Raw genomic sequence first — 25,641 nt, 5'->3', positions numbered from 1 at the left:
ATACTTGCCAGCACCTTGGCTTTTTCCCTCCCCCACCACATGTCAACAACTAGGTAATTATTTAATAAACCTCAGAACATACCTTTGCTTCTTCTCTTGGCCAGAGAGAGCCAGGATTTTCCCGGTTTCAATTACAAGGAGGCTCTTACTTAAGGGTTCCAAGTGCAGTCAAACGGAAGAATAAGTTCACCCACTAGAGCCTTTTGAGGGAACTTTCAAACACAACGGTGGCTTTTCAAGTATTAAGAGGAAATGACAGACTGAACTGAGCTCAGTATTCATTTTAATACCTGTGTTAAAGGTTTTATTAGTGGCTGTCAAAGCACTGGCCAATTCTAAATACATCCCTCTTCGCCTTAAATCAGATGTCTTGGGTGGTACCCGGAACTTGCTACTCTGGGCTGACCCAGAGCAAAAGGATTGTTCAAGAAGGTGAAATTTGTCTTCCAGGCATTCTTATCACTCGTGCTAATAGAAGCCTGCTGAGCAGGAGAGCTGGAACCCTGGACTCCTCTGAGTCCTGAAGTTTTCTCTGGTCCCTGCTGTTAGAGACTCAGATAACTCAGTGTCTCACACACCAGACCCACACGTCTACAAGTGTGAACCTTACCATCCTGTGAGCAGCCCAAATGTCATCCCTCTGAGTCCCACTGTGACTCCCCACTTGAGAGCAAAGAGCAGATCTTTCCAGACAGAAGGTGGCTGGAGTTTGTCTCACTGCACCAACCAGAAGCAAAAGACACAAAGACCCCAGAACTTTAATCTTACTGCCCAATGGAAGTCTTGGACATTCAGTCTCCTTCTCAGGGGTTCTCTGTGGGTGCCGGAGAGCTAATCTCAAACTCCCACCAAAGACTGGGTGTGGCATACAAGCCCCCTCTCTCTATGACATTTCTCTCTTTTTTAATCTTTATTGTTGAAAATATTACATATATCTCCTTTTTCCCCCATTGACCCCTTCTAGCCTGTTCCCACCCTCCGCTTATTATATTTCTACTCCTGACACCCACTACCTACCTCCTGCCCCCAAGTCTTAGATGCACAGCGTTCAACCAGGATCTGCCCTTTTGAAGCAACAACCCAAATATTTCACTCATTTTTCTGACCTTACCAGTGTAGGAATTTCACTCCTTAGTGATTTGTATTATATGACCCCAGAAAATTAATTCATAATCACATGATAATGGTCGATAATCCCATTGTCCTATTGGAAAAGGTTGACTGTAGGAGGCACAGTTCTGGATTTTGTCCTGTCCCATCACTTGAAACTTGGTGACAACCTCACTGCACCTTAATTTTTACTAAAATGGGCTAATTATAAAAATGTGCCTTCAATATGGTAGGTGCTCAGTGTTAATGGAACATGATGCACGCAGGTAGACAGATGTCCTTGGTGGTTAAGCCAGAGTCCCTGAATACCTGGTGATGGAAAAAAATAGGATGCCTCCCCATAGGTAATTCCAAATAACATTTTCTTTTTCAAAATAACAAAAGGATTTTTGGGGGACAGTGAAAATACTCTGTATTATACTACAATAATGGATGCAGGCCATTATATATTTGTCCAGCTCCATATAATGTGCAATACCAAGAGTGAACCCTAATGTAAACTATGGACTATGAGGGATGATAATGTGTAGGTTCACCAAGTATAGCAAATGTACCATTCGGGTAGGGAAGTCTGTGAATGTGAGAGGGTGAGGAATGTAAAAGAATTCTGTACTTTTCACTCAGTTTTGCCATGAACCAAAACTGCTGTAAAAAGTCGTTTATTAATTTTTAAAAAATTACATAGAAGGTACTTTTAAGCAAAATTAAAATCTATGATTTCTAAATCTTTTAAGTTTCTCAAAGCTGGAGTTTCCTCTCTTTCTCTTTTTGTGTACCCTGCACTGCTGGTGTCCTCCACTCAGTGCATCATCCCGCACGGACCACCAACCTACAAGGTCAGGGAGGGCCAAGTGGTCTGTAGACTCCCCAGTGCCCTATAATGAATGAGTCCCTTTTCGAGAATATCGTGGTTGATGACTAATGTCTATAAAAGCACAATGTTCTCAAAAAGATAAGGAAGTGTAAGTGATGTGGCAGCCCTTCAAAGAGATACCCCAAAGAAAAAGTGGGTAGAAAAGGGACAAGATGAGAAAAGGTAGAGACAAAAGCATGAGCTCACAATGAAAAGCCCACAAGAGCTGGAGACACTCTTAATCATGAAAAGGAAGAGCCAGAGGATGGAGATAGAAGGCAGTTTGGTTCTGTTGTCTGCAGAAGGGGAAGCAGACAGCCTGGCCTTCCCCGCCCCAGGTGTTGAAATCAAGGGAGATGAGAGGGAGAGTGTGTATAGAGCAGTGACAAAGTCAGCTGGCCTCTGTCCTACACTGTCTACCACAGAACCCGCAGCTGTGCCTGTGGATGAATCAATGAGTCACCAAGGAAAAGTGAACTTATAGTTGGCATCCTTAGTTTAGAAGAAAGTATGAAAGTGTTGGAAAGATTTTCAAACAAAAAATACTCAAGTGAGAAGATTCTAAAGGCAAGATGATAGACAGTGTTGGTCAGATTAGAGATACAGTTCCCGTTTGTCCCAGCATTCCCCCTTATGGGAATTTCTCCCACAGATTTCCTTGGGCATATGTGCAATGATGTACCTATGAGGTCATCCGCTTGTAATTGCAAAAATGTGAAAACCACAAGATTGTTCATCAAAAAGAGGACTTGTTCAATAAATGAGGGCACAGCCCTGCAGTGGAATACGGTACATGTGTAAAATAGAACCAAGAAATGAGAAAGATTTCTGTGTATTGACAAGGAGACATCTCCAAGATCCATTGCTTAGTCAAAAAAAGGAAGGCTCAAAACTACAGTATGCTACTTTGGGGATAGAAGTTCAAATGGAAACATTTCAAAATGTGTTTCTGCTTGTATTTTCATAAAAGGTGGGTATCTGCAAGGAGAGGGGTTGAATAAATGTGGGTAGAGAAAAATACAAAGGCTTTTGCACAGAACCCCTTTTTATATTGTTTTGATGTTTTGAATCATGTGAATATTACTGATTTGAACATTTTAAATAGGAACCAATGGCTCAGAGAGTGGGGTGAGTTGCAGCTGTTGAGTACCCACTATCTAGACATTTTCTTGCCACCCCAGTATGGTGAGCCGGGAAAACAGGAGTGCTCTGTGTTTGCATATAGTTGGAATCTCCCTCAGCATTTCCCAAGCATCGAATTTTGGAGGTCACTCCCACCCCAGCCTCAATATCAGTTGGGCATTCTGCTGCCCTTCCTTTTAGAAGATGAGTCTGCTAGGGTGACCCAGACGAATCAGAAGCATCTCTGGGGCTGAGGCTGTGGCTGCTTCTTGTGCAACCGGCTGGACACAGAGGCATGACTCTCTGGCCTTGAAAATGCAGGGCACTCAGAGTCAGACCAAGAGTATGTGTGTGGGGAGACCACTGGGCTCACCAATTGCCAGAATCAAGGGTGGGAGAGAATGGGATACCACTTATCTCCCTCACACTCCTCCTTCCCCATTCCAGACCCAAACACCAGACCAGTATGTCTCCAACTGAGTAAAAAATGGGAACATGGGATAATGCCACATGTGAGGAATGTGTGGAATCCCACACACAGCAAAACACTGATGTACTTAATGTGGTTTATGAAATACAATTTCTGTGGAATCCTCTTGTGTGTTTAAAAAAAAAAAAAAAAAAAGACCCACTTGATTAGAAATTAGGGGAAAATGGATTCCCAACTGGAATCTGTTGCCATCTGGCAGTAGAATCTCTTGCAGGTCATTGAACTTCTCTTTGCCTTCCTCATCTGAAACATGTGATAATTTTTAAAAATATTTTTATTTTGATTTCAAAGAGGAAGGGAGAGGGGGAGAAAGATAGAAACATCAATGATGATAGAGAATCATTGATGGGCTGCCTCCTACACACCCCCTGCTGGGGATCTGAGACCGCAACCTGGGCATGTGCCCTTGACTGGAATCGAACCTGGGATCCTTCAGTCCCCAGGCTGACACTCTATCCTCTGAGTCAAACCAGCTAGGGCGAAACATGTGATAATTGCCTAACCAAGTACACAGAGGTTAAGTAAGAACACAAGAGGCTTGAAAAAAGTACAAACATAACTTTGAAGTTAGCTGAAAGCACGCTTATTACCTACATGGCTTACATTTTTTTCTTTCAACCTGAAAAGGTTGTCAGCAAGTACACTTTGGTTTACTTTGAAAGAAGTTAGGGTGGCTTTTCTGGCATATGGGGGTGGGGCGAGGGGACTTCAATTTCACAATAGGATCTTGCTTTGTGTTTGTCCAAGATCCATTTCTCAACCCTTTCTTCTGAGAAACAACTTTCACCCACCATCAGTTTAGTAGTTTGGGTGGGTATTGGCTCCTTCCTGCTCCAGAGGTGGACATGTGACCCAGGTATGACAAATCAGAGCATCCTGCCTTCCAGGGCTACTGGATGGGCATGTGACCCAAGCTAGCCAATCGCAGACAACGAGTTTCAACTCGCTAGCTATTGTTGGAACTACTGAGAAGTCCTCCCTTCCCACTGGACAGGTTGTAGGCCTGGGGTTTCCAGAAACCATTTCACTCCGACCAGAGGAAAGCCTGCCTGAGAATGATGCCAACAGAGAGGAAAGCAGAGCTGACACGAGAGAATAAAGAGAGTCCTGGTGGCACTTTTGAATCCAGCCATCCCTAGAGCCAGTTCCATCTCTGTACCTCTGTTACTTGAGTGAATAGATACCCCTTTTCCTCTAATGAACTTGAGTGGTATTTCAACTCTGAAAGTCTTGACTGATGCAAATTCCTAATACTAATGTTCAAGAATCTCTACAAAGGTGCCAGGTGGGTACTAGAAAGATTGAGGGGATCTCTTTGTAAATTATACCATTATCTAATTGCTATACTGTACATCTGAAACTAACATAAAGTAATATTGAATGTGAACCATAACTTAAAAAAATAAAATAATAAAATGAATCTCTACAAAGATAAACCATTCATGCCATGTTACATAAATTAAGAAAACGTAAGGTTTAAATTAAACCTTTATAAAATCCAAAAGAGCTAGAATTGTTTCCCTGGTAAATACATATCATTGTTGTACCCAGGCGACATATTATAATTGAACAGAGACACAAATTGCTAAAATCAAGAAATACTTCATTTTATTTGACTCTTTCAGCCATGAAGTCCAAGGAAATGCAAGTTCGTGGAAATGAGAAATAATACCGAAATGTGGAACAGACCAAGTTTAAAGGTTGTATGGGATCAGCAGAAAGTGGCTGTCTGGAGTGAGTTTTGACCTTCTCGTTGGCCAGGCCAGGTATACCATTTTGTCTAGCCCAGGTAACAATTTCTGTGATAACTATCCAGCGTGAAGTAAGTTGTCAGAGAATAGAGAAGCCCAAACCATTGAAATGTTTACAGTACATGAAACAAAACAGTCAACAACTATCGATTCATCACTTCACTGGCGAACAGAGTACATCTCAGTAGGCAGCACTACAGCTATCCCTAGTCATTCCTTTATGTGTTCTCTCATTCATTCATGCAGTCAATGACTGACTATTAAGCACCTACAGTGTACCAGGAGGTGCCTGGTTAAATGCTGGAGCTGTAAGGATAACGAGTGAGGCACACACTCTGCCCTCAAGGAGCTCCCAATCTAATCTCGCAGAGAGATGTGGAAAAGTGAAAGACCATGCATAATGAGGTGCTGATAACAAGTCTGTCCAAAGGGGGACCAACCGTGAACTACAGTTTCCATGGTAAAGGCATGTGACATTTCTCCTCCCTTCAGAAAAACAACTGCTCGACATAGCTTTGATCAGTCTTCCAGTTGCAGGGTGATCATGGGGACCCACAGCATGGGACACACCGTGTATCCCCTCAGTGCTCCGCAGCGGGACCTGATAACCATTCCTGGGTCTGTCGTAACTTGGCAGAGGTTTGGTATTAAGTGCAAGTCTCCTTCCCATAATCCCGCCTTCCACGAATGTCGCTGAGACTCACTTTCCCTCCTTGCTGAACACGAATCCGGGGAGGTTTTCCCTTTAGCTGCTCACCTCCATGTTACTCTGCTGTTGAAAGGTTTTGTGATTTCTAACCAGCACTGCTGAATCATCCCACCTAGCCATGGCAGAGCATGGACCCATGAACCAGGAGGTCACAGTTTGATTCCTTAGTCAAGGCACATGCCAGGGTTGTAGGCTCAATCCCCCAATAGGGAGAGTGCAGGAGGCAGCCAGTCAGTGATTCTCACTCATCTTTGATGTTTCTATCCCTCTCTTCCTTTCCCTTCCTCTCTCTGAAATCAATTTAAAAAAAATTTTTTTTTAAAGTATGCCCATTACAAACTGCCAATCAGCAGCAAAGGAAAAGCCTCTGGTTCTTATGAGCAAGGGAGAAGTTCAAAACTGAGGTTTGCTGTGGAGCGCTAATGCGTATGGTGGTATTAAGGCTTTTCGATAGAAGCATTTTGCTCATTTAGTTCATTTAAAAATCAGTGTCATAGCTAGTGTTATTTTATTAACTAAATCTTAATGATCACTATCAATTGAATTATACAAATGCCCTCATGTGAAATTATACAGTTTATTCTCAAAATATCCCAAGGTTACTTGTTAATAAATTCCTCATTTAGTGTATTTCCAGAAATCACTCACACACAAAGAAACAACAAAACAGAACCTGTACAAAAATAAGAGCTCTCCATTTTCCATAACACCTTATCTTTTGTGTAATGAACTTGTGAATATAAAAAAAAGTACCAGTTTAGAAAATTATAAAAACATTGCTACGTCATAAGTGCTCTACATTCTTTAGGAAAACATTCCTTTAGAAATAGGACAACTATTGGGAATCCTTTGTGAAATTCAAGTCCTGGATGTGCCACAGATGCCTGCCCACTACAGGGCAGCATTCATACCCGATCTGTCCCCCATGCCATGTCTAGAAACTGCCTGCAACTTGCCACGAGTAAGATATCATTCCTCTTTCTTCAGATGTCATTATTAAGTTCTGTGGATATCCTCAGGGTGACACTCTATTAAAAAAGCAAAGAAAGGTTTAAAAGAAGGTCAGCAAGTCCAGTACCAGCTATTCAAGTCCCCAAAGCTTTGCAGCCCCTAAGACATGACCTCACCATGATTGGTGCTAAGCTTGAGTTGAGTCCTTAAGAAGTTTCTTGGCTTTCTATATATTTTTAGCTAGTCCCAACTCATTTGTTGCAAAATGTAAGATTTTTTTACCTGTGGCCAAATCTAATAAGGTTCCACCTTCTCTCTGCCTTGGAGACATTTTTCAACAACATACTTTTATTTTTTCAAAAGACATATGGCCTTGGCTGAGTAGCTCAGTTAGTTAGAGCAGTGTCTCAACACACCAAGGTTGTGGGTTTGATTCCCGGTTAAGGCAAATATAAGAATCAACTAATGCATAAACACGTGGAACAACAAATCGATGTTTCTCTCTCTCTCTCAAATCAATAAATAAAAAATTCAAATAAATAAAAAGATGTATCTCCAGGGGTGGGGGATGGGTGGTGGTGGACAAAGAGGGGGAAAATGTGGGACATCTGTAATAGTGTCAACAATAAAAATAAAATAAAACAACATAAAAAGACATATAATTTGGAACCAGTAAATGAGACCTCCTAAAAAAAAAAATCAGGATGTATAACTATAAACATCAAATAGCAGAGGACACTGGAAACTTCCTTGTTTGGGAGAGCTGTTAAAGCCGCATGCCTTTGGGAATAAACTAAGTTGCACAATACATATTTTTTCCAGACACATAATAGTAAAAAGAAAGGCAAATCATGCTCTTATTTTTTATGCAAGAAATTTCTATGGATTTTTCCAATCCTAATTGTCAGCAATTTATAACATTGAAATTGATAAATACCTACCTGGAAATCATGGATGAACGTTAGGAAGTAAAAAATAAAACCGAAGGCCACTGTCCATTCACAGATCGCACTCACCACATGATATGCATAATCCTAACAGCAATGGGAAAGAAACACAATTTAGCCTAAATCAGTGGTGGTCGGCAAACTCATTAGTCAACAGAGCCAAATATCAACAGTACAACGATTGCAATTTCTTTTGAGAGCCCAATTTTTTAAACTTAATCTTCTTCTAACACCACTTCTTCAAAATAGACTCGCCCAGGCCGTGGTATTTTGTGGAAGAGCCACACTCAAGGGGCCAAAGAGCCGCATGTGGCTTGCGAGTCGCAGTTTGCCGACCACGGACCTAAATGAATGCACTTCCGAGCAGAGGAGGCTGTCTGGGGGCATCCGTCAACCCCTGGAGCAAATACAGCAGCAAGGTTTTGCAGGTGAATGGCAGGGCGCCTGCCCAGTTAGAACATGGGTACAATTATTCCCCAAGTACTTTCTCCCTCTTCTATGCTCTCGCTTTAAGACTTGTCTATAGCCCAGCAGGTGTGGCTCAGTGGTTGAACGTCGACCTATGAAACAGGAGGTCAAGGTTCGATTCCCGGTCAGGGCACTTGCCTGTGTTGCAGGCTCCATCCCCAGTGTAGGGTGTGCAGGAGGCAGCCGATCAATGATTCTCTCATCGTTGATGTTTCTATCTCTCTCTCCCTTTCTCTCTGAAATCAATAAAAATGTTTGTTTGTTGTTTTTTTTTTTAAAAAAAAAAGGCTTGTTTATAGAGTTTCAAAAAGCAAAAGAAGGGCCAAAAAATATGGCTAGGACTGGGAAGCCAATGTGGACTCCACAGAAGGCAGAACTTCCCATGTGGAGCAGGACTTGCTCTCCAGACGCTGGGAATCCCCAAGTTTTCCAAAGACGAAGTGTACGTATCGAGAGGAAATTGGCTAACTGTCACCCCTGGGTTTTGTGGTCTCTGCTGCTACAGAAAATGTCAGTTCAGGAAATAGTTCGCCTTAACATTATATGTAAGCATAGCAACAAAGCAAATGCTAACAGGACATCTGTACACAGTCGCTGACTATCTTCTTGGGGGCAGGAAGGAGAGAATGGGCAGCAAGAATGAGAATGGCTTTCACTGGGGTTCCAAGGTCAGCTGCCTATGGAAGCCAGGAGATTAATAAAAATCAATGGAACTGATAGTTGCAAAGAGAGAGGGAAGTGGGGAGGAAGCCCATGCTTATCAGCTCAATTCCATTTTCACCAAATGGGAAAATATGACACCACGGTTGCTTGTAAAAAGTGAAAACAAAAGTGTGTGTGTGTGTGTGTGTGTGTGTGTGTGTGTGTGTGTGTGTGTCTGTGATCTCCTGATTTGAAATGCTGGAAACTTTTTAAAAAGCATTTTTAAACCCCATCTAAGTAAAAACTAACACCTGCATTTTGACGTTGCCCATTTGCCAAATCAGGCCTGTGGACTGCAGGTCTGATTTCAAACCATGACCTGTTGCTTTTTGTTATTTTACCTCCTCCCCGCCCACCTCCCCACCCCCACTTTGCTTTCTGCTATAGATTACAAATGTGAATAAACAAATGGTACTGAATTGCAAGTCAGTTCCATGATGACAGTTGTTTTCTTTGATCCAGCTTTCATCCGCAAAGATTAATTGAGGAACATCAAACTCTCAGACACCTCTCCTTACTCTCCCCCTTCCAGGACATCACCATCCACCCACTCTCCTTATCTAGGTCACATTGGGGAGAACCTGACCACCTCACACTACGTGGTAGAGAACAGAAGTTGCCTCCTTTTGGTGACAGAACCAGGGGATCTGCCTCATCCCCTTATCATCCCGGGACAATAAAGATGGCATATAAAATGCTGGCAGAAATTTCTTTAGCATGATGTTAATGAAAGTATGCTGAACCAGAAGTCCAGACTCCACTACCCATGTGTGAGTATAGGCAAAGCTCTAATTTCCTTGCTCCATAAAATGAGACAGTGACATTCTATTTCTCACCCTCCCCACCAAGTTAGCCAATGCACAAGTCTGCATTATGAAAGTCCTAAAGCAGTACACATTCATTTGAGGCAGTACCTAAATGCTTATTCCATTCAGTGAATTAATGCAAAGGACTTTCTTTTTATTTATTGATACTGGGAACAGAAGGCAATCTAAGAGTGGCATGGTGATTTATGGAGTGAATATAAAAACAGGTACTTAACATTTTTAAGATTAAATAAGAAATGAAAAATAAAAAGGCTTTTAAAGCAGCCTGGGATATGCTTTGATGAACCCTTCCCAGCAGCTGATTTTTGTTTGATTTGTGGGGGAAGGTCTCCCCCGAGTGGTTGAAAAGTAAAGTACACCTGAGGCTGCTCTGCTGTGAGGTCTCACTCTCAGATAGCAATCCTATCTAATAAAAGAGTAGTATGCAAATTGACCGTACCTCCAGTACAACCACAAGCCACGCCCACCAGCCAATCAGGAGGGAATATGCAAATAAACCCAACCAAGATGGCTGCAGCCACAGAGAGCAGGGAGGAGGCTTGGGTTTCCCTGGCAATGGAGGAAGCCAAGCTTTCCGCCTGCCCTTGCCAGCCCAGGCCTCCACTCAATGCTACAAAGTTTCAATGATAGAAGATAAATAAATCCCAACAGAAATGGCAGCAGCCATGGAGCTGGAGAGAGCAGGAGGCTAGGGTTGCCCATGGCGATGGAGGAAGCCAAGCTTCTGCAGCCCTGGCCTGCTTTGGCCTCCACTTAAGGCTACAAAGTTTCAATTATAGAAGATACATAAATCCCAACAGAAATGGCTGCCGCCATGGAGCGAGCAGAAGGCTTGGCTCCACTCCAGGCTACAAAGTTTCAATTGTAGAAGATAAATAAATCCCAGATCCCAGGGCCTCTGCTTGGGTCTCCAGGGGGCATGGTTGGCCTGCAAACCACCACAGGCCCCTCGCCCAAGCTGCCCCATACCCCAAGGGAACCCCCACCCTGATCCGGGACACCCTTCAGGGCAAACCAGCTGGCCCTTACCCATGCACCAGGCCTCTATCCTATCTAATAAAAGAGTAATATGCAGATTGACCATCACTCTAACACACAAGATGGCTGCCTCCATGTGGTCAGAGATCCTGCCCCCATGTGGACACAAGATGGCCACCACAAGATGGCCAGCAGGGGAGGGCAGTTGGGAGAAAACCAGGCCTGCAAGGGAGGGCAGTTGTGGGCGATCAGGCCAGCAGGGGAGGGCAATTGGGAGGGACCAGGCCTGCAAGGGAGGGCAGTTGGGGGCGATCAAGCCTGCTGGCAAGGGCAGTTAGGGGTGACCCGGCCAGCAGAGGAGGGAAGTTGGGGGTGACTGTGTCTGCAGGGAAGGGCAGTTGGGGGGGACCCAGGCCTGCAGGGGAGAGCAGTTGGGGGGGACCAGGCCTGCCTGCAGGGGAGGGCAGTTAGGGGTGACCAGGCCTTCAGGGGAGGGCAGTTGGGGGGGACCAGGCCTGCAGGAGAAGGCAGTTAGGGGCAAACAGGCTGGCAGGGGAGCAGTTAGGCATCAATCAGGCTGGCAGGGGACTGATTAGGTGGTGATCAGGCTGGCAGGCAGAAGTGGTTAGGGGCAATCAGGAAGGCAAGCAGGCAAGCAGTTGGGATTGGGCCTAAACAGGCAGTCGGACATCCCTCGAGGGGTCCCAGATTGGAGAGGGTGCAGGCTGGGCTGAGGGACACCCCCCCATGCACGAATTTCGTGCACCGGGCCTCTAGTCTATATATATAAAAGCCTAAGCAACCATTCAACCAGTAGCTATGATGCCCACTGACCACCAGGGGCAGACGCTCAACACACAGCCATGGAAACATGGAACAGACTGATGAATCTCAGAGGGAAGGGGAGGGGGGGGGGGAGGGCAGGAAGAAATTTATCAAAGATCTGATATGCATACTAGAGGCCTGGTGCACGGATTCGTGCACCAGTGGGGTCTCTCAGCCTGGCCTGTGGGGATAGGGCTGAAACCGGCAGTCCAACATCCTCTGAGGGGTGCAAGATTGTGAGAGGGCACAGGCCAGGCCGAGGGACCCCACCAGTGCATGAATCCATGCACTGGGCCTCTAGTGTTTTATAAAATTTTTCTGAATCATTCTCTTCCTCAGCATCTTCAGTCTCTCCCTGTCTCCTGCAGGCTCCCATTGTATACCAGAATCCTCCTCTGACCATGCTCTTCCCTATAGCCTTCATCATCTCATTTCTCCTCTCCCTCTCACCTCCAAATGTTCATGGACAGCTGGATAAAGGAAAGACTCCTCTCATCATTTTTTTAACCTCCTGCAATTGGCTTTTAACTCCAGCATTCCTAACTGAAACTGCATTTTGGATAACATCAGTAACTCCACCTCTCCCTTGAAAAAATGTTCCTAAAAGAGACCAATAAAACAAACACCCACTCCTGCTATTCTTTCACCAACTCTTCTCTCCAGGGTGTCATTCATTTTCCATATGGCATCGAGATGAACCACCGCTGTAAGTATCTAATGGCACAAGTCCATCTCAAATCTGAACATTCAGTCCTGGGTGTTGTGATCTTTGGTCTGGAAATGCCACCCTATGCTCTGATGGCTCTCAATCCCACCAGAGGTCCAGTCCCATGTGTCCAACTGGACATTTCTCCTTGATGTTTTATTATAGCCCCAGATTCAACAATTCTAAAACCAAATCCATCCACGTCCCCCAGGAAATAATCTATCCTCTCAGGGATCTTATCTCTCTCTGTTCATGGGAACAAATTCTTTGGTTCGCCCAAGAAGTCCTCTTTGATTCATCATGTTCTTTCATTCTCATGTTAGTCACGTGCCAGTGCTCGTCAAATATTTCCCCCCTATTACTTCCAATCAATCTAGGCTGATCTTGATTTGAAATCTGAACTGCCTTCTCTGTCATCCTAACTCTAGGCTCCCTCCTCTTCAATCCATCTCAGGCATTTCTTCTAACTAATATTCATCCAATAATATTCTTTCAATTTACTTCCCTCAGAGGGAAGGGGTGGGGGAAGAGATTACCCAAAGATCTTTTGCACACAGATAATAGGGTGAGGAAGGCCTGAAGCAGGGTGGGAACCGGATGGAGGGGGACAGTGGGGGGAAATAGGGACATCTGTAATACTCTCAACAATAAAGATTTTTTTAAAATTTCGAAAATAATCCCAGGAATCATTTGGGATTACACCAATAGCTAATTATGACCCATGAATTGCCAAATAGTTGGACAGTAAGTTACTTACTTCATATTTTGCAACTTGTTCTAAGAAATGGCAGTGATCCTTTCTTTCTAAGAAGGCTTCACACAGCCAGAGTCTCATACCACCAGTCTTGACACTCATATTGAAAATGACTTGAATTTTACCTTTTCTTGTGGATTCCACTCCAGCTTGGTTATGGAAATCAGTGAAGCACAGGTAATCACTAAAAAAAGGAGAGTGTTAAGGAAAGTACTGAAGAAAATAGGTCCTTTAATGTTAAGACTAGATTATTCTTCTAATAGTATAATTACACAGTGTTAAACATGTTTCACTTCACACCCATTAGATTGTGAAAACAACAAGTGTTGGTGCAGATGTGGAGAAGTTGGAACCTTTGTGCACTGTTGGTGGGAATGTAAAATGGGGCAGCCACTGTGGAAAACAGTACAGAGATTCCTCAAAAAATTAAAAATAGAATTACCATATGACACAGCAGTTCCACTTTGGTGTATACACCCCAAATAACTGAAAGTAGAGTTTTAAAGAGGTATTTGTACAGCCATGTTCATGGCAGCATTACTTATAATAGCTAAACCTTGGAAGCAACCCAAGTGTCCGTTGACAGATGAATAGATAAGCAAAATGTGCTATATACATACAATGGAATATTATTCAGGAAAGACATTCTGCAATATGCTACAATATAGATAAACCTTGAAGACATTAAACTAAGTGTAATAAGCCCATTAGAAAACATAAGTACTATATGATTCCACTTTTATGAGGTACTTAAGTAGTCAAAATCATAGACAGTAGAACAGTGGTTTCAAACCCTGGAGAGAGGGGACAATAGGGGATTATTGTTTAACTAGAGGCCCAATGCATGACGTTCGTGCACGGGGGGTGGGGAGGCCCCCTCAGCTCGGCCTGCACCCTCTTGCTGTCCGGGACCCCTCAGGGGATGCCTGCCTGCCAGGGATTGGCCTTAAGCCGGCAGTCAGACATCCCTCTTGCAGTCCAGGGCTCTTGCAGTCCAGGGCTCTCACAGTCTGGGACCCCTCGTTCCTTACCGCCCGCCTACAGTGGAGGTGGGAGAGGCTCCCACTGCTGCTGTCGCTGCTGCTGCACTCACCAGCTGTGAGCTCGGCTTCTGGCTGAGCGGTGGGTGCCTGTGGGATCACACTGGCCACCAGGGGGCAACTCATGCATTGAGCATCTGCCCCCTGGTGGTCAGTGCACAACATAGCAACCGGTTGTTCTGCTTTGCATATTAGGATTTTATTATATAGGATAAGTGTAGATTTTGTTTTACAAGATGAAAAAATTATGGAATGGATGGTGGTGATGGTTACACAACTATGTGTATTTAATACCAGTGAACTATACTTAAAAAGTGGTCAAGATGCCCAGCTGGCATGTCTCAGTAGTTGAGCATCCACTGATGAACCAGGAGGTCACAGTTCAATTCCTGTTCAGGGCACTTGTCTGGGTTGTGGGCTAATCCCAGTAGGGGGCATGCAGGAGGCAGCTGATCAATGATTCTCTCTCATCATTGATGTTTCTATCTCTCTCTCCCTCCCCACTCCTCTCTGAAATCAATTAAAATGTATTTTAAAAATCAAAGAGATATGTCCTACACCTTGGGGCCAGCCTAATAATACCAGGCACTGAGTCCATTGCCCTCTGTGGACAGCAAGGTCTGCACAAAGGCAGTGACATCCATTTGACTGAACTTTGAAGGCAAAAGAGAGAGAACTGAGATGTTCTTAAAAAGTTAAAAATTCAAAGTGTTGCCTCAATGCCAAGTTTAGAGCCTCCTCTAAATTCGGGATCAGTACCTCCTCTCCCTACCCCCACCCCCATAGTTTGCAATGCTGAACACTTCTCTGTTTTTTTTTAAATAAAGCATAGCAAATTCTCTAACCCTTTTATGACCATACTTCTGTTTCTAATAGTTTTAAAGCCTCTTAATTCTTTCATTTATTTGTTTTTTAGTTCCCTGTTCTGGGCTCCAGGTACTGTGCTGCAGGGGGAGAAGGAAGAGGGGGGAAACCCTGTCTAAACAGACTTGGTCTCAACTCCCAGAAACCTCACAGTCTTGTCGAAGGAAGCCCAGGGCTGTGCCATGTGAGAGACAAGAACAGGGCACTGTGATGAGGCAGAGGAAAAAGTATTAATTCAGAGGGGAATGGGGTTTGAGGTGTCAGGGAGGCCTTCCCTGAGTTGAACTTACTCTAAGTTATGAAGTTTGAAGAGCCCTCTAGAGCAGAGCTGCCCCACAGAAAAACAACACCAGCCACATGTGCAATGTTAAATTTTCTACTGTAGTCGCTGTGTAGTAGGCAGTTAGACAGGCATGAGCACACTAGGAGCCATAGGCCAGGTATGGAATGTCACCAGGGCGGAAAGCCCGGGTACCTAGCAACCAGCAAAACTAGGAAAACAGGGACCTTACCCCAGGGTGACCTTTCCTTCCCTATTGAGCCTTTCATGTCTCACTAGTCATGAGGCAGACCACCCCCCCACCCCCCTCCCCGCCACACACACACACACTTAGAGGAGGAACAAGGTGGGCGGAGAATAGTCTCATATGACTCCTTGCATGACCACTCCCTTAAGCATTAAGTCCTCAAGACAATGGGGTTCTGGCACGTATCAAATGATTTTGGAAGCACAGCCTCAGGTGTGTTGACCACAGAGACAGAGTTTTGGTCAAACTGTAGATAACATCTAGGACTTAGCTCCAGGCCAGAAAAGCAGTAAGGCCAGGAGGGGCAATGCATGGCTAACATTAGGACCAGCTTTGATGGCTACTGACCCCCTGCCCTGGCACCTATCAACCATGACCCTGAAAAGACACACCTGGAAAAGCTGATGAATATTCTATTGAGATCCTCCCTAGGACCTCCCCTAAGATCCCTGCCTTTAAAGAGGGGATAAAAACCCTTGGATGGAGAACCCAACTCTCTCTTCCTCCCTCTTACCCAGCCTCCCTCCCTCTATCTCTTTCTTGAGCATATCAGGGCTTTTCCCCACCCCCTTTTTTCCCCAGTGCATGCTCTCTGGGGAACACACCGAGCCTTTCCCCCTCTCCTTCCCCAAGGTGCATTCTCTGCCTTTGTTTTTTCTAAGCTCCAAGGGCCCTTCTTTTGCCTCTGTAACTTGTTTCTGAGCCCACGCAGCCCAGCTGGCTCACTTCTTCCACTTCTACCTCTTGACTTTCTAAATAAACTTCTGCTTGTATTTAAGTCTTGGCTCTGAATTCTTTATTAGCCAGAACTCAAGTACTGAGGTTGCTGAACTGAGGTCCATTTGCCAGTAACATTCTGGCGTTGTTTCTCGGCTAACAGCAACATTTTAAGAAAACTAAAAAACAACAAATGAAATTTAATTTTAATGACATAGCCCCTTGAACACAATAGATAAGAAATATTACCAGTTAAACATGTAATAATACAAATAATTATTAATGAGATATTTTACTCTTTTTTTTAAGTCGTTGAAATCCAGGGTGTGGTTTATACCATAAACCATCTCAACACAGACTAGCCACATTTCAAGTGCACAATAGCTACATGTGGCCTGTGACTACCATACTGGCCAGAAAGACAAGGTGGAGGGGGTGGAATTCAGCCAGGAAAGGGCAGGGGGCAAAAGCAGAGGACAGGAAACAGCGCAGTCTTGGGGAGTCTCAGAGCACATGTCTCAAGCAAGGGAACCTGGACCTTGTGCTGTTACTTTGTGAAAGTAACACTCTAAAAGCCGGCGCAAGACAGAGTGCACCAGGAAAGGCCTAGAAGCCTAACTCTAATGTGCCTCAGTTTCTTCAGTAGTTAAATAAGGCCGTTTCATAGAAATACTACAGTAAAGAGAAACAAAGGCATTTTACAGATGCTTTGAAATTTTTGTAAGAGAATGTAAATACCATGTTTAATGCCAAAGACTTTTCTATATGAAGAATTTGTTCAAGGTAACGGGATATAGGGACATACCCTGCTTCTGTGTGGGGCTGCAACCCCTTGGCATAACTAAGAACTTCTAGAAACAGGAACTCATAGTATTCAAAACTCTGAGGCCTGAAATGATGATTGTGCTAAAACTCTCTCTGATTTTAATATTTAGAGATCTGTCTCCAGAGTTAAAAGCAAGGGAAGGTTTCAGGCTAAAGGTCTGAAGGAAACGTATTTGAAGAGAAAGCATGGATGTCTTCAATCCATAAACAGGACAAGAAAACTGAGAAGGAACTATCTTAGGAACCAGGGTATCTATTTTGTCGTTAAATTTCTCAATACTCCTGGTAAGATTTGTTTCCTCTGTGCTTACAAATTTTGTAATTAAAAATTTCCTTCCCCAAAATGAAAACAAAACAAACCCCAAGACCAGGCGCAGACTTCGCATTTTGTATAGCTTCTATCTCAGAAGAGCAACGCAGAGCTTAATATCAGAAGCACATGGTACACTCACTCACGCTTGCCCACTTTACACCACAGGCCAACCCAAATGAACAACATGCGAACAGAATAGTTCCCGTTTTCCTGTAACATAATCACCCTTTTTCATGACCCTGCAGCTTTCTCTGATAGGAGTGCAGATGGTATTTCAAAAGATGGGAAATATTCCACCCCTTGGGAGACCACAGCTTTTTTATGTTCTTTGTTTAATGCTGAGAAACAGAGAGAGACAGAAAGAGAGATAGCGCGCTTTCATTTCCTCTAAATCAGAACATACAAATGTGATAGATACATTTTTTTCTTTTCACATTGAATTAGAAAATGGGATAAAATTTTGAAAATAAAATCAGTAGTAAAAAGAAAAGGTACCTGTACTTTAATTGACTTAGAAATAGATAATATAGAGCTTTTAAAAACCTCTTAATGTGAATGAGTGAATGAAAACATCGAATCACCTACAGCCATTGAGAAGGAAGAGTCTGAGCTCCTAGGACTTCACAGAGCTATTCCTTTAAGTACAGTGTCAATATTTGATGTCTTTAGCCAAGTACTCCAAAGAAAAACAAATATTTTACATGGCTGTTAAAACTGACCCCGGTGGAAGGAAAGTCAACAGAAACTGATGTTTCCTGACATCTTCCCAGCCTCCTTTCAAAACATTCTTCTCCCTCAACATTGTTTTTATCTGAGCTGACCCAAGTTGAGACATATTCTCAACGATTTACACGTTTCTCCCAATGGTTCTTCTGAAGTATATGGAAACTTGGCCGTTAACCCTTGCTTTTTTCATGTTTTTTTGCTGGGGGGCTGGTAGGGGAAGGTGTCACGCTCGTAAGGACACTGACAGATGTGAAAAGGATACTGGGGATGACAGCTGCGCAGGAAATGAAAGAGATGGTCATCCGTACGCGGCAGGTGGAGAGGGTGTTCCACTGAGGACATGACTTGTAGGAGATGATGGATTGCAGGAGTGTGTACACCACACCGCAGACAAAGGCCAGAAGGGCTCCGCCATCATGGACCACAGGGACCGCTAACTCCTAGGGAGAAAGACACATGTATGTTATTCCAAGTGGGTCTGTCCACACCGTGATTGAGCACTCCCTCCCTCTGGGCTATTGGAAGCCATCCATTGGCACAGATGACCCCAAATGGAAAAGATGGTCCTCACTGGTTTGGCTCAGTGGATAGAGTGTCGGCTTGTGGACTGAAAGGTCCCGGGTTTGATTCCCGGTCAGGGCACATGCCTGGGTTGTGGGCTCGATACCTAGTGTGGGGCCTGCAGGAGGCAATCAATGATTCTCTCTCATCATTGATGTTTCTCTCTCTCTACCTCTCCCTTCCTCTCTGAAATCAATAAAAATATATTTTTTTAAAAAGAAAGAGAATGTGGCTGCTTGAACAAGATTACCAAGAGAAAAGCCTTCCCCCACAATGAAGTAAATGTTCCACAGAAACTTGGGCATGTGGGATGAGGACAGAGTGATGTCTACCTTAGAGGGGCAAAGTGGGGGATGGTGGGCTGTGGAGTCTGGCTGACCTGAGTAAAAAAATCTTGACTCCACCATTGGAACCTTAGTTTAAAACCTCAATTTCTGATTTGTAAAATGGGTGTATTAATTTCTGCCTTGCAGGTCTGCAATGCAGCTTATTTGATAAACTGCATACAAAAGTATGCTAAAGTGCCAAGGGTGCTTGGGGTTTTTAGGCTCCCTGCTCCCCACTAATCTCTATTTGTCCCTCCCAAGCTACCCCAAATCTAAAAAACTGCTCTTGCAATGCTAAGACAACTTCAAATCAAGTCCCTGGCCCCCAGTCATTTCAACAGGAAGGCAGCCCCTATATCCAGTCTAGGCAGAAAGCCTGGTGTACCCCAAATGTGGTCATAGGGTGCCATCAAAGAGCTCACTTTAAGCTCCTTTCAAATGTTCAATGGGCACCTATCTTCCAGCATAACAATGACATTTAGATTGAATGACTGAGTCCCTACTTGAACTTACAATTTTGAGTTTTGCAAAGGGGCAAGTTAAAGTATTGTCCACGAAAGCCTGATTTTGGCCACAACTCACTGTCCACACCTGTTTTCCAGACTTTTCTTTGACCACCCAGGTTTCCATAGCCCCACTGTGTTCTTCATCCCGACTGTTCACAAAAAATCATACTGCATAGACCTATGAACCAGGAGGTCATGGTTCAATTCCCAGTCAGGGCACATGCCCCGGTTGTGGGCTCAGTCCCTAGTGGGAGGCATGTGCGGGCAGCCAATCAGTGATTCTCTCTCACTGAATCTCTGAATGAATCTCACTGAATCATTGAATCTCTCCCTTCCTCTCTGAAATCAATAAAAATATATTTAAATAAATTTACAAAATAAAAATAAAAGGTAAAAACTTTTCAGTTATATGTAATGTTCAGCATGGTGACTATATTGAATAAAGGTGTATTTCCAAAAATTGCTAAGGTAGTAAATTTTTTTTTCAGAGAGAGTAAATCTTAAAAGTGCTCCTCACAAAGGAAAAAAGTAACTATGGGAGGTGATAAATGTTAACTAAACTTACTGTTTAATCATTTCACAATATACTGTATGCATATATTGAATCACTATGTTATATACCTTGCACTAATACAATGTAATATGTCAATGATATCTCAAAACTGGGGAGAAAACAATATTAAACAACAACAAAAAAAAAAACAATTAAGAAAAACAAGTTCTTTTCACCCCTTGAATGTTAGTTAGGCACATTTGGTCAAGGGAAAATAAACAAAAAGCAAGGCATCTACTGCTGAGTCATTTCCAGGAATAATCTTCTGAGAATCCTGGTTCTTTCCACTCCACTTTTTTTTCCACGCTAAGTCAACATTCTGAATTTACGTACTTTTTCCCTCCCACCAGCACTGTCAGGGGATTTGCTTCCTCAGCCTGGCCCAAGTCAACACTCCTTTAGGATCTTAATCTGCAAACTGCACAGGCCCCACGTTAACCCTGACAGTTCCTGATCACGGAGCTGTATTTGGCCTGTGGAGCACAAACTCTCTTATCAAAAACTAGAGGCCCAGTGCACAAAATTCATGCATGGGGGAGGGGGGTGTCCCTCAGCCAGCCTGTACCCTCTCCAATCTGGGACCCCTCGAGGGATGTCCGACGGGCAGTCGAACATCCCTCTCACAATCCAGGACTGCTGGCTCCCAACTGCTCACCTGCCTGCCTTCCTGATTGCCCCTAACCGCTTCTACCTGCCAGCCTGATCACCCCCTAACCACTCCCCTGCCAGCCTGATTGATGCCTAACTGCTCCACTGCCAGCCTGTTTGCCCCTAACTGCCCTCCCCTGCAGGCCTGGTCACCCCTAACTGCCCTCCCCTGCAGGCCTGGGTCCCCCCCAACTGCTCTCCCCTGCAGGCTTGGGTCCCTCCCAACTGCCTTTCCCTGCAGGCCCGGTCACCCCCAACTTCCCTCCTCTGACAGCTTGGTCACCCCCAACTGCCCTCCCTTGCAGGCCTGGTCCCTCCCAACTGCCCTCCCTTGCTGGCCATCTTGTGGTGGCCATCTTGTGTCCACATGGGGGCAGGATCTTTGACCACATGGGGGCAGCCATCTTGTGTGTTGGAGTGACAGTCAATCTGCATATTACTCTTTTATTAGATAGGATAGAGGCCTGGTGCACGGGTGGGGGCCAGCTGGTTTGCCCTGAAGGGTGTCCCGGATCAGGGTGGGGGTTCCCTTGGGGCGTGAGGCAGCCTGGGTGAGAGGTCTGTGGTGGTTTGCAGGCTGGCCACGCCCCCTGGCGACCCAAGCAGAGGCCCTGGTATCTGAGATTTATTTATCTTCTACAATTGAAACTTTGTAGCCTTAAGCGGAGGCCTGGGCGGGCCAGGGTGTGTGGAAAGCTTGGCTTCCTCCATCGCCGCGGGCAACCCTAGCCTCCTGCTCTTTCCAGCTCTGTGGCTGCCCCCATTTCTGTTTGGATTTATGTATCTTCTATCACTGAAACTTTGTAGCCTTGAATGGAGGCCTAGGCCAGCAAGGGCAGGCGGAAAGCTTGGCTTCCTCCATTGCCAGGGAAACCCAAGCCTCCCTCCTGCTCCCTGTGGCCATAGCCATCTTGGTTGGGTTTATTTGCATATTCGCTCCTGATTGGCTAGTTGGTGTGGCTTGTGGGTGTAGCAGAGTGATGGTTAATTTGCATATTACTCTTTTATTATATAGGATGCCTTTTGATGGGAAATGATTCTTAGATCTGACATGAATCTTCAACTGAGTTTAAGATGAAAACCTGGCACCCTTTTGGGATCTCTTTTGCAAAACTCTCTGGTTAACTGAAAACTGAGTAAAAAGAGAGAAAACTAGGATATTGAGAGTGTTCAACCTTAGAAAACATGACTTTTCAAAAAGGAAACTTGTCGAGGAAAAGTACAGCAGAGGCAGAAACTGGTGAGGACATACCTAAACGTAGCCATCCCACCCACCAGTCCAGGAAAGGGAGCTATCTGTGAACTTCTGATAAACACAATTTACTTCCTACTCAGGAAAATCCCACCAGAACCAAAGCTCTCTCCTGCCCTCACATCTCCCCTTCTTCTCAAGGTAACAGCTCAAGCTGGTTTGCTCATGGCCTGCAGAAAATGAATTACAGGATGTCAAACAAGGAAGTTGTCAAGATGGGAACAATGACAAGGCAAACACTTTGCTCTCAGGAAAGTTACCGATTCTATTTCTGGGTTTTGTGAAAATGTAATCCCGTCATGGAAGCCTTTAAGAGAACCAAGAGTCCAATTATCTAACCATCTTGAGTTTTCTTCCGAAAGTCTGCCCTTTGTGGCTTAAAAATTGGCAGGTGTATCACTAACAATGTTGAATGTTTTGGAGAATAAAGTAATTAGGATATCAGACAGTGTCTACTAGCCCCTGCCCTTTTTTTTTTTTTTTCCATCATGCTTTCTGATGCTGCAACTCTGTGAATCATGACATGCTTTTTTCTCCCAGAGATTTCCTTACAGTAGCATTGAGGTTACCTCTTTCCCACAGGTTCAGGACAGACTGCTTTGATGCAAGGGCCACTTCTGCCTTTACTACTCCTATGATCTTGGGTCAGTATTCACCTCTCTGGGCCTCCACTTCTCCATTGGGAATGAGGAAAATTATACTACCTATCTTCGAAGGTTGTCATTAGAATTGTATGAGCTAGAGCACTGAATGCTGTCATAAGTATGTCACATAGAAAATTTCCAGTACATGTTATAAGAAACAAAATGAATACGGTCCCAAAACGTAAGGAAATGTCACAGAGTCTCTACCATGTGGGAAATGTCATGGGCAACTATGCATTGCAGCACAGAGTGTCTGATTTCGCCACAGAGGGACAATACGATAGGAAAGTGAGCTCTCTCTCTTCCCCCTCACCTCTCTCTCTATCTCTCTCTCTATACCAGCTATTGTCAACTGGCATGCCACAACAGAATTTTTAAAACATGCAATGCCTAACTATTTAGTCAGGGGCACTGACTTCTTTTCCCTTAGATTGTAAAATTTTTTTAAAAAGTTAACAACCAACACAATGATAGCCATCCAATGTGAATGAATCAAAAGTATACCTATTTTTTTTATCAGATTGGCAAAAAGAATTTTAGTAATTAGTTTGTGCCATGAGATGAAAAAGGTTGAAAATCACTGCTTTACACCATAGAGACCTAGTCTTTCCTCTAATAATCAAGGAACCCTAGTACACTGCTGGTGGGAATGCAGACTGGTACAGCTACTATGAAAAACAGTGTGGAGTTTCCTCAAAAAATTAAAAATGGAACTGCCATTTGACCCAATGATAACACTTTTAGAAATATATCCTGAGAAGCCTGAAACACCAACATCAGAAAGAATATATGCACCCCTATGTCACAGAGCATTACTTACAATAGCTAAGATCTGGAAACAGCCCAAGTGCCCATCAGTAGATGAGTGGATAAAAAAGCTGTAGCACATTTACTCAATGGAATACTATGCAGCTATAAAAGGGAAGAATCTCTTAACTGTTGAGACAGCATGGAGAGACCTGGACAGTATTATGCTGAATAAAATAAGCTAGTCAGAGAAAGACAAGTATCACATGATCTCACTCATATGTGGAATCTAATGAACAAAATAGTATGACATGGAAGCATGCAATAGCATGAGGATTCTTAGAAGGAAGAGATCAACCAAAGAACTTATATGCATATATGCATAACCCATGGACATGGACAATAGTCGGGAGAAGGCCTGGGGAGGGGAAGGAAGTGACCTGAGGCTATGTCCCCTGCCTGGCGGGGCTTGACAAGGGTGGGACTGGCTGGGTCTGGATCTAGCCCAACTGGGGGGATGCCGGCTGGGTCTGGGTCTCACGTGATTTTGAGGCGCATGTGGGTGGGTGGGGACTTGACTCTGGGTCCCGAGGTGCGCCCCAGACTCTGACAGGAAGAAGGTTTCCATATACATTTTACTAATTTTCTTTCATCTCTGACACTTCTATTATAGAGAAAGGCCAAATAGCAATATTGAATTATTTCCTCTAATTAATCCCCTTTTAATGTGCACGAATTTCGTGCACCAGGCCACTAGTAAGATTATATCAAGCAGACTCCTCAGTAGTCGTCATGTAAGTTAATTGGCTCTAGCTGGGCTACATTTTGGCTCGGCAACTAATTAGCTAAGGAACCCTGAGCAAATTATTTCACTTTCAGGCACCTATATCCTATTCTGGGAAAGGAAGAGATCAGGTGCCATTGTTTGACTTTAACACCAGAGGTTCAAACTGTAAAATCAGTACACACACACAGACACACACACACTCATACACAAATGTTTTCACACACAGTGAAGTCATCACAGTGGCTGAAGTCATTCTCCCAACACATCAACCACATCACTGAGAACATGGAGCAATGCAAAGCCTATAGCTTTGCTCAAAGCATTCTCTCTCTCTCTCTCTCTCTCTCTCTCTCTCTTTCTCACTCATGCATACATGCCCCCATCACACCTAAACACCAGATGGGACTGTGTTTAAATGGTATTTGTTTCTAAAAAGCAAATTAACCCATTTTAATAAACACATCAACTATTTGATAGCTATACTGGCACAAGCTTGACTCTTGTATTCTTGCTTCTCTCTTCTGGACACACAAACTCCATCACCCCCATAACCAAAAAAACTTCAGGTCATACCTGAAAATTGGCAACAATGCCCATTCCGATACATCCCACCAATCCCAGAACTAAGGACACCAAGTTAAAAACAGGAGTGCTGAAGTAGCTGGTCTGATTCTGCTTTTCCACTATTTTGTATCTTGTGTACATTGTGGCTGCACCTGAGAAAGAAAGGTACAGTAGTGAACTTTTTTATTTGACCATTTTGAAGGGAAAACACAGAAACATTTCATATTGCTTTTTTTAAAGTTTGTATTTTCACTTTGCTAATTGCAATAGTCTCCCGATATGCCCACCACTGTCCTTCCTTACCCCATCTTGCTCTCCCCACAATGTGGTGGGGACACACACACACACACACACACACACACACACACACACACACTCTTGGCTGTTATTCTTTTCACATAAACGCTATTGTGCACATACTGTTCTGTGACTTGCCTTTTTTCACTTAAAAATATGCCATGGAGATCTTGCCATGTCAGTACAAATAGGTCTGTCTCATCATGTTTAGGGGTCCCATCTTGGTATATAGAAAGATGCCACATTTATTTCTTTCTCCTCCTAATGACAGATTTCTACATTGTTTCTGTGTATTTCCTATTCCAAGCAATGTTCAATGAACATCCTTGTCTTTGGCACACTTTCAGTGCTTCTGAAAGACAAATTCCTAGAAGTGGTATTACTGGGTCAAAAAACTGTGCCAAGAAGTATCTCAAAATTGTTCCGAGACTGTAGTGATTTATACTCCCAGAGCAAAGCTTGAAAACAATTCGGTATGCCCGTGCCTTTTTAATGATTGGAAATCTAATTAATGAAAAATAGCTACCTGTTGGTTTACTTTGCATTTCTCT

General features: G+C 43.9%; 1 protein-coding gene across 1 annotated transcript in view; it reads right to left on the bottom strand.

Moving 5' to 3' along the window:
• Positions 1-5,161: 5,161 nt before the first annotated feature.
• DRAM1 (DNA damage regulated autophagy modulator 1) overlaps positions 5,162-25,641 on the bottom strand; it is a 39,914-nt gene continuing 19,434 nt past the window's right edge. The window contains exons 3-7 of the mRNA XM_080659476.1: positions 24,803-24,945; positions 18,468-18,645; positions 13,319-13,377; positions 7,928-8,020; positions 5,162-7,063 (exon numbers count right to left, since the gene is read on the bottom strand). Coding sequence (XP_080515602.1) covers positions 7,019-7,063; positions 7,928-8,020; positions 13,319-13,377; positions 18,468-18,645; positions 24,803-24,945 — 518 coding nt within the window. The 3' untranslated portion in view covers positions 5,162-7,018. The remainder of the gene's footprint in view (positions 7,064-7,927; positions 8,021-13,318; positions 13,378-18,467; positions 18,646-24,802; positions 24,946-25,641) is intronic.

This window comes from Plecotus auritus (assembly GCF_963455305.1).
Source record: "Plecotus auritus genome assembly, chromosome: 3".
In the NCBI taxonomy this organism is placed as follows: Eukaryota; Metazoa; Chordata; class Mammalia; order Chiroptera; family Vespertilionidae; genus Plecotus; species Plecotus auritus.
Note: the sequence above shows the minus strand (reverse complement) of the source record. Positions and strands in the feature narration are given on the sequence as shown.